General features: G+C 47.2%; 1 protein-coding gene across 4 annotated transcripts in view; it reads right to left on the bottom strand.

The window, feature by feature from the left end:
• Positions 1-34: 34 nt before the first annotated feature.
• The window catches only part of LOC139546546 (zinc finger protein 654-like), a 28124-nt gene continuing 18304 nt past the window's right edge, over positions 35-9854 (bottom strand). For 2 of the 4 annotated variants that reach the window (XM_071355041.1, XM_071355044.1), the window contains 7 exons: positions 9698-9834; positions 5838-5979; positions 5417-5698; positions 3800-5233; positions 2895-3640; positions 2317-2733; positions 35-2081 (listed from right to left, as the gene is read on the bottom strand). In XM_071355041.1, the coding sequence (XP_071211142.1) occupies positions 1115-2081; positions 2317-2733; positions 2895-3640; positions 3800-5233; positions 5417-5698; positions 5838-5979; positions 9698-9834 (4125 nt within the window). In that variant the 3' untranslated portion in view covers positions 35-1114. The remainder of the gene's footprint in view (positions 2082-2316; positions 2734-2894; positions 3641-3799; positions 5234-5416; positions 5699-5837; positions 5980-9697; positions 9835-9854) is intronic. The other 2 variants (XM_071355042.1, XM_071355043.1) reach the window with 2 other exon arrangements.

Here is a 9854-nt window from a genome sequence, read left to right as displayed (position 1 = left end):
TCTCCCTTCTTGACCCATTGCAGTAAAGCACTACTTTGGTTCATACTGTAAATTGTTTATTGAAAACAAAAGTGACTTTTCTTTAAGAAAAATAGAGTTGAATTGATTGAGGATATTTACATTGAGTACAAACTTATAACATTTGTACATATAATCAACCAATGCAGGTAAGTGCACATCACTATATTCATCCCATTATGGGCTCTTCAACAGTGATTTTTATTTTCAAATGCATTTGGACTCTTTTACAAAATAAATGCATAGATCAATTTCTAATACATTGTAAAACAGTTTAATTTGTCAGAACAAAATCAGTTAAAATACTGAACTAAAATATAGATTTTATGTGCCAACTAAAACTTATGGCTAAAAATACAATTAGAAGTACTTTTGAAGCACCATACCTACAGTGTGATTCTTCATACTGATTTTAAAGCAAATAAGAATTGAACAAAGAAGTGTAATGACTGAAAGGCAGTACTGTTCGGTCCACATGTATGTACAGTGAAGTGTAGCAGTAACACTGATTCCAGAGGATTGTGAGGATTGTATTTTTAGTGCCCGGCAAACTTCAGGCTGCAAGTATTAGTCTGCCACGAGTCTGGCCCTACAGCTCTCAGAGCCGACTGTCTGCTAGTAGTGCCTGTATTAGGCCCAGTTCAGAGTACAGATAAAACACAGAAGTGGAGACACATGTCTGATAGGAGCATTGTGGAGCTTCATATGGTTTCTGTAGTGCTCGAACATGAAGAGCATTTCACTCCCCTTCACCACTAACCTGGGAAGGAATAGAACAAAATGTATATTTGCTTTACAAAACAGAGTTGTCACATTACTATGCTTTTTGTATATGGTAGAAAAATTGTTGACCAAGTTCATGTTTCAAAACATTCTCTCCCTTTTGATATAAAGCTGTGCTCTATTCATTAGGTGTACCGTAGCTCATTTTCAAAGATGCATTATGGTACATTACAAGCTCAAAACATGTTTCAACAAATTACAATTATGATAAGTGGATATTTGCATGACAATTAATCGTTACCCCAAATGTAATAATGGTCACAGCCCTAGCTCCCCGTTTGACAAATTCAGTGAACAGAAACTCCCACGTACGCTACTCACTGTCGTCATCGGAGTCGAAGCTGAAGAGGAAGGAGCAGGTATTTTGGGAAAGGTGTTTCTCCAGTTCCTCGGTGCTAGTGAAGGAGGAGAAACACTTGGAGCAGCGCTGTCTTTGAGGGGCCTCCTCCTCAGCCACCATCTCCTTCTTCCCCACCACACTCCTCTTTACCGCAGCCTTACTCTTTTTGCCAGGCCCGCAGGAAGTGACCTCGCTGGGCTTCCTGCGCTTGCGCATGCTGAGGGCTGCCTCGGTCAGGTATGTAGAGGGGGGCGGGCGGATGAGGGGAGCTTTGGCCAGTGGTAGGAAGGAAGGATCCTCTAGTTTGAAGGTCTTGTGTTCCGCGATTACTGGTTCCTCTCCGCCAGGCACCACCTGAGCCAAACTGACGATATTGTCCACGTCCCTCATAGTCATTGGCTCAGTGATGTTTTGGAAGATTCTGGGATGGGGGTGTGTGGATGTGGTGGTTTGGGATGGGGGTGTGGGAGAGGTGGTAGTGGTGGCAGGGACGGCTGTCTTGGGGGCTTTGTCTTTCTTATCCTTTTCATCATGGCCATTGATGAGTTTCAGTGTGCAATGATTAGGAGGTGTGGTGACAGCACCATGAACAGTGCCTGGAGTCTCCACTGGGCCGTCATAGTCGTTACCGTTGGTGTCTGACTCCGGAGTCTGCCCCTCCTCTTTGGTAGCGCTCTGCTCCTCTGTCGGCTCGTCATTAGGCTGGCCCTGGATGTAATGCCTCCACTCGTGGTCATGGAGAGAGGGGAGGCGGGAGAAGATCAGCCCACAGCCGGAGTACCCACAGGGGGCCTGGAAAGGCAGGTGCGTATCCATGTGCTCCCAGAGTAAGTGGGTTCTGGAGAAGCGCTGGCCACAGTTCAGGTGGAGACACACCTGTTTCAGAGGAGCATCATGGATCTTCATGTGTTCTAGGAAGTGCTGGTGGTTCCACAGGTACCTGGAACAGAAAAGAATAGAGACATAAGCAACACCATTTTCAACAGGCCTTAATTTACCGGCTCAACCATCTATGGGCTGGTTCCCCAGCCTAATCATGGAGAGCAGTAGATTTGGTGTTCTCACTGGCTTCTGCAAGTCGTGTCTCAGGCCTGGCCTGAAGAACACCTCAAGGTTGAAATGTTGTTTTGATAGAAATAATTTGACAGCAGTGTGTGGAGTCTCCCTCTTTTCACCTGTTACAGTGAAGGCACTTCTCATGAGGATTAGAGCGCCTGCTTTTGGGAGTAGGCGTTTCCCTCTGCCCCCTCCACCCGTGCACTGTCACATCTTGGCCCTTCGCCCTCTGTTTCCAGGGGGCCTCGCCCTCAGGGCTCAGCTCTGTGGTAGCGCCCTGCTCCAGCTCGTCTTTAGACTGGGGCTGGGTATAGTGCCTCCACTCGTGGTCGTGGAGAGAGGGGAGGGTAAAGAAGATCTCCCTACAGCCGGAGTACCCACAGGGGGCCTGGAGAGGGCGGTGGGTGTCTATGTGGTCTTTGAGCTCCTGGGCAGTCTTGAAGCGTTGGCCACAGTTCGTGTGGAGACACGCATGTTTTAGAGGAGCATCGTGAAGCTTCATGTGGTCTCTGTAGTGCTCAATCACCAACAAGAGCCTGGGGCACAACAAGAAAAAGATGGAGACATAAGTGACACCATAGTAAAGTTGGAACCCCCGCCCCACCTAGATACATTCTGGTCTAGTTGGAGCATACATATTTTTCTGTGCCTTTGCATCTGACCTGGGAAATAATCTGTGGGGAAAGACCCTTCTTACCTCTGGCAGATCTGGCACTTCCCCTTCCCCCACTGGAAGGTCTTGTCCAGGACGGCTGCGTCCTCCCTGTGGTAGGTGACAGCGTGTCTCAGCAGCGATGGGCCGATCTTCATAAAGATGCTGTCACAGCCCTCTGAAGGACACAGGTGGTACTGCTTCTGCTTCCCCTCCTCCTCTCCTCCCTCGCTCTCCTTCCCAGGCACCACCTCTCTCACGATCACCACTTTGTCTTTCACAGTCACCTGTTCATCAGTCACTTCCACAGACTTCAGGTTGTCCGTGTCCATTTTACACTTCTGGGTCTTTCTGATCAGGTTTCTCAGGTTCTGGATGATTCTACTCTGCTTACTCACCACCGGCTTGGCTTTAACACGTTTGGGTTTAGGAGGCTGGTCCGTCGGAGTCGAGGGCTCGGTCAAGTTCTCAACGGGTTTCGCTTCGTTCTCTGAGGCTTGATTAATATTCTTTGAGGAATATGTCTCCCCATTGACAGCGGGTTTGGCCTTAATGTTGGCTGTGGAAGTTCTCAGTTCCTCTATGTGCTCTAGAACGTGTTCCTTGGCACGGTTGTACCTTTGGAAGTGTTTACCGCAGAAGACACAGCTGAGCCTGGTCTTTCTCAGCTTCAGGTGGGCCAGGGTGTGTCTCACCACGTTGCCTCCCTTGAAGAGTTTCTGGCAGTGGCTGCAGTGGAAGCGCAGGTGTTTGGAGCGTACTGGAGCCTTGCCTGGCTCAGTCTCTTCACCCTGTAGGTGCAGAAACAAGCTGTTATGCTGTCAAAGTGGAGAGGTAATATTCACAGAACCGGGTGTACTAGATAAACACTAAAGAGCTCTGGAGGAAGGTTAAGAATACATTATAGATGAATGAATCACTAGATTTTTTTTTCTCCAGATAACACTAACCTGAGTGTTTGAGTCTGATCCCGCCTCTGTCACTGTGAATTCACTTTCTCTAGAAAGTAGTTCCTTAGCAGCTGTCCCTTTGGAAAGTTTGGCGTAGATGTGGAACAGTTTCAGTGGACACTCCTCCATCTCCAAGGCTGGACCATCCAACTCTGGGTCAGTCTGCTCACTGGGACCTTCTAAAACCTTCACACCTGAAGGCTCTACTTCTAAAGGCTCTACTTCTAAAGGCTCTACTTCTAAAGGCTCTACTTCTAAAGGCTCTACTTCTAAAGGCTCCACGTCTAAAGGCTCTACTTCTAAAGGCTCTACTTCTAAAGGCTCTAATTCTAAAGGCTCTACTTCTAAAGGCTCCACGTCTAAAGGCTCCACGTCTAAAGGCTCTACTTCTAAAGGCTCCATGTCTAAAGGCTCTACTTCTAAAGGCTCCACGTCTAAAGGCTCTACTTCTAAAGGCTCTACTTCTAAAGGCTCCACCGCCGAAGGCCCCCCTGCCGAAGGCTCCACCACCGAAGTCTCTACGTCTGACTCTGGTTTATACTTAAACGGTCTCTCACCATATACACCATTAGGCTGTCCCATGTTAACATATTTCTCAGACTCACTGTGCTGTTGTTTAATACGAACACTGGGTTCTAGATGACTCTCTACCACTTCCTGGTCAACAGGCACTTCATTTTCAGGGAAGGACAGCTCCATGCCAGATATAGTCCGACGGTAAGGTCTCTTACTCTCCCTTCCCTGCCTCATCTCTCTCTTATCCTCCTTTTCATGCCCCCTCTCTTTCCCCTCCTCTCCCTGTCTCTTACCCTCTCCTCTCATTCCCTCCCGTCGCTTCTCCCTCATTCCCCCTGGGGACATGTTCTCCGTCTGTCTGGTCATCTCCAGGAGCAGCCATCTTGGTTTCCTGCTGCGTCTCTTCAGGATCTTGTTCTTCACATGTCTGGCCAGGTATTCTCTCTGCCGATTGGCCGGTAGCTTGGTGGAGCTTTCAGAACTGAGATTGTGAATGAGGGAGTACTTAATGTCTGGGTCGTCAGCATACTCAATATCTGACCTACAGTTTCTTCTCCTCCTCCACCTCCTCTTCCTCCTCCTCCTCCTCCTCCTCCTCACAGGGAAGTCCTCTGTCTGTGACTCAGGAGCATCCCCATTCAATCCCTCTTCAGGTTCCTGACCTACAGTGTCAGAGCTCTCCAGTGCTGTGTTAGTGTGTGGTTGGAGGTGGGAGGCGTCTGTGTGTATCCTGCATGTCTCCTCCTCCATCCAGTAGCTTGGTATCCACTCCTCCTCCACCTGCTCCAACTCCTCTTCTTCCTTCAGCTCATTGAGAGCATCCCTCATGGCCTTGTCAGTCATCAGCTCCAGACAGTGGGTTCTCAGGGTCAGCAGATTCCAGAACTCTGGGTCAAAGAACAGACCTTCCTTCAGCACCTGGACCAGGACAGAGTTTTCAACTCTAAGTATTACATTGTTATTACAACATGTATCCTCAATGAGGATATCCAACATTTTCTTACATAGAAAAAAAATACATAGCCCAATGGGCTTTGAAATGCCATACTGTACAATGAAATACACTTTTGACAAACGTACTCCCCGGTGCCCCTCTCTGACCTGTAGGATATAGAAGCGGATGTTGGTTCTGACATGGGTGTGCTGGGGGTGTGGCTCCTCATCGGGGTATGTGTAGAGCAGATACATGGTCTTGTAGGCCTCCATGCTACGTTCCAGGCAGAACACCAGCAGGGCACAGAGGCGACATACCTCCAGGTCCCTGGGGAGCAGGAAGGCGATGGTCTTACACAGCAGACAGCGTGTTACAGGGTCAGACTGGAGGTCTGTCTGTAACGCTGTAGCACAAAGCTCCACACACAACGGCACTCCCTCACTACCCATCTGGCAAAGAAATAAGAACACTGTGTTACATTTAATTATGTAAATAGCAGAACAACAAAGTTAATTTCTAAGTCAGGGTAAACTAGGACTATAAGCAAACAAGAGAGTCAGATGTGTTGGTGGTTGGCTGTACACTCACCTCTGCTGTGATGACTTTGATGAAGGGGAAGATGGCGCTGGCGTTGATGGCGAAGACCATCAGCTGGCGACACTCAGACAGAAATCCCTGCTTAGAGGGATGGGCCCTGAGGTACAGTCTGCTCCACAAGAACACCAGATCCCTGTATGAACACAACATTCTATTATGTTAAAGTACTGTATTATTACTGACCAGATTTAGTACAGTCGTGGCCAAAAGTTTTGAGAATGAAACAAATATTAATTTTCACAAAGTCTGTTGCCTCTGTTTGTATGATGGCAATTTGCATATACCCCAGAATGTTATGAAGAGTGATCAGATGAATTGCAATTAATTGCAAAGTCCCTCTTTGCCATGCAAATGAACTGAATCCCAAAAAAACATTTCCACTGCATTTCAGCCCTGCCACAAAAGGACCAGCTGACATCATGTCAGTGATTCTCTCGTTAACACAGGTGTGAGTGTTGACGAGGACATGGCTGGAGATCACTCTGTCATGCTGATTGAGTTCGAATAACAGACTGGAAGCTTCAAAAGGAGGGTGGTGCTTGGAATCATTGTTCTTCCTCTGTCAACCATGGTTACCTGCAAGGAAACACGTGCCGTCATCAGTGCTTTGCACAAAAAGGGCTTCACGGGCAAGGATATTGCTGCCAGTAAGATTGCACCTAAATCAACCATTTATCAGATCATCAAGAACTTCAAGGACAGCGGTTCAATTGTTATGAAGAAGGCTTCAGGACGCCCAAGAAAGTCCAGCAAGCGCCAGGACCATCTCCTAAAGTTGATTCAGCTGCGGGATCGGGGCACCACCAGTACAGAGCTTGCTCAGGAATGGCAGCAGGCAGGTGTGAGTGCATCTGCACACACAGTGAGGCGAAGACTTTTGGAGGATGGCCTGGTGTCAAGAAGGGCAGCAAAGAAGCCACTTCTCTCCAAAAAAAACATCAGGGACAGACTGATATTCTGCAAAAGGTACAGGGATTGGACTGCTGAGGACTGGGGTGAAGTAATTTTCTCTGATGAATCCCCTTTCCGATTGTTTGGGGCATCTGGAAAAAAGCTTGTCCGGAGAAGACAAGGTGAGCGCTACCATCAGTCCTGTGTCATGTCAACAGTAAAGCATCCTGAGACCATTCATGTGTGGGGTTGCTTCTCAGCCAAGGGAGTGGGCTCACTCACAATTTTGCCTAAAAACACAGCCATGAATAAAGAATGGTACCAACACATCCTCCGAGAGCAACTTCTCCCAACCATCCAGGAACAGTTTGGTGACGAACAATGCCTTTTCCAGCATGATGGAGCACCTTGCCATAAGGCAAAAGTGATAACTAAGTGGCTCGGGGAACAAAACATCAATATTTTGGGTCCATGGCCAGGAAACTCCCCAGATCTTAATCCCATTGAGAACTTGTGGTCAATCCTCAAGAGGCGGGTGGACAAACAAAAACCCACAAATTCTGACAAACTCCAAGCATTGATTATGCAAGAATGGGCTGCCATCAGTCAGGATGTGGCCCAGAAGTTAATTGACAGCATGCCAGGGCGGCTTGCAGGTCTTGAAAAAGAAGGGTCAACACTGCAAATAATGACTCTTTGCATCAACTTCATGTAATTGTCAATTAAAAAGCCTTTTGACACTTATGAAATGCTTGTAATTATACTTCAGTATTCCATAGTAACATCTGACAAAAATATCTAAAGACACTGAAGCAGCAAATTTTGTGGAAATTAATATTTGTGTCATTCTCAAAACTTTTGGCCATGACTGTACATGAGGTATACATCAGTGTTACTGAGCAGATTTAGTACATGAAGTATATATATCACAGTGTTACTGACCAGATGTAGTACATGAAGTATATATATCACAGTGTTACTGACCAGATGTAGTACATGAAGAATATATATCACAGTGTTACTGACCAGATGTAGTCATGAAGTATATACACTGCTCAAAAAAATAAAGGGAACACTTAAACAACACAATGTAACTCCAAGTCAATCACACTTCTGTGAAATCAAACTGTCCACTTAGGAAGCAACACTGATTGACAATAAATGTCACATGCTGTTGTGCAAATGGAATAGACAAAAGGTGGAAATTATAGGCAATTAGCAAGACACCCCCAATAAAGGAGTGGTTCTGCAGGTGGTGACCACAGACCACTTCTCAGTTCCTATGCTTCCTGGCTGATGTTTTGGTCACTTTTGAATGCTGGCGGTGCTTTCACTCTAGTGGTAGCATGAGACGGAGTCTACAACCCACACAAGTGGCTCAGGTAGTGCAGCTCATCCAGGATGGCACATCAATGCGAGCTGTGGCAAGAAGGTTTGCTGTGTCTGTCAGCGTAGTGTCCAGAGCATGGAGGCGCTACCAGGAGACAGGCCAGTACATCAGGAGACGTGGAGGAGGCCGTAGGAGGGCAACAACCCAGCAGCAGGACCGCTACCTCCGCCTTTGTGCAAGGAGGAGCACTGCCAGAGCCCTGCAAAATGACCTCCAGCAGGCCACAAATGTGCATGTGTCAGCATATGGTCTCACAAGGGGTCTGAGGATCTCATCTCGGTACCTAATGGCAGTCAGGCTACCTCTGGCGAGCACATGAAGGGCTGTGCGTCCCCACAAAGAAATGCCACCCCACACCATGACTGACTCACCGCCAAACCGGTCATGCTGGAGGATATTGCAGGCAGCAGAACGTTCTCCACGGCGTCTCCAGACTCTGTCACGTCTGTCACATGTGCTCAGTGTGAACCTGCTTTCATCTGTGAAAAGCACAGGGCGCCAGTGGCGAATTTGCCAATCTTGGTGTTCTCTGGCAAATGCCAAACGTCCTGCACGGTGTTGGGCTGTAAGCACAACCCCCACCTGTGGACGTCGGGCCCTCATACCACCCTCATGGAGTCTGTTTCTGACCGTTTGAGCAGACACATGCACATTTGTGGCCTGCTGGAGGTCATTTTGCAGGGCTCTGGCAGTGCTCCTCCTAATCCTCCTTGCACAAAGGCGGAGATAGCGGTCCTGCTGCTGGGTTGTTGCCCTCCTACGGCCTCCTCCACGTCTCCTGATGTACTGGCCTGTCTCCTGGTAGCGCCTCCATGCTCTGGACACTACGCTGACAGACACAGCAAACCTTCTTGCCACAGCTCGCATTGATGTGCCATCCTGGATGAGCTGCACTACCTGAGCCACTTGTGTGGGTTGTAGACTCCGTCTCATGCTACCACTAGAGTGAAAGCACCGCCAGCATTCAAAAGTGACCAAAACATCAGCCAGGAAGCATAGGAACTGAGAAGTGGTCTGTGGTGCACTCCTTTATTGGGGGTGTCTTGCTAATTGCCTATAATTTCCACCTTTTGTCTATTCCATTTGCACAACAGCATGTGAAATGTATTGTCAATCAGTGTTGCTTCCTAAGTGGACAGTTTGATTTCACAGAAGTGTGATTGACTTGGAGTTACATTGTGTTGTTTAAGTGTTCCCTTTATTTTTTTGAGCAGTGTATATCACAGTGTTACTGACCAGATGTAGTACATGAAGTATATATATCACAGTGTTACTGACCAGATGTAGTACATGAAGTATATATATCACAGTGTTACTGACCAGATGTAGTACATAAAGTATATATATCACAGTGTTACTGACCAGATGTAGTACATGAAGTATATATATCACAGTGTTACTGACCAGATGTAGTCATGAAGTATATATATCACAGTGTTACTGACCAGATGTAGTACATGAAGTATATATATCACAGTGTTACTGACCAGATGTAGTACATGAAGTATATATATCACAGTGTTACTGACCAGATGTAGTCATGAAGTATATATATCAAAGTGTTACTGACCAGATGTAGTACATGTCTCCGTTGTGTAGCTGTTGGCTGAGGAAGGCTTTGCACAGAGACAGCAGCAGCTCATCTTTCTCCTGGCTCTCTGCATTACAGATTATCTCTACTGCGTCTCTGCCATCTATCTCAGCCATCTGAGGGAGGAAACAAAACC

This window comes from Salvelinus alpinus, chromosome 20 (assembly GCF_045679555.1).
Source record: "Salvelinus alpinus chromosome 20, SLU_Salpinus.1, whole genome shotgun sequence".
NCBI classification, from domain to species: Eukaryota; Metazoa; Chordata; class Actinopteri; order Salmoniformes; family Salmonidae; genus Salvelinus; species Salvelinus alpinus.
This window is presented reverse-complemented; position numbering and strand designations above follow the sequence as displayed.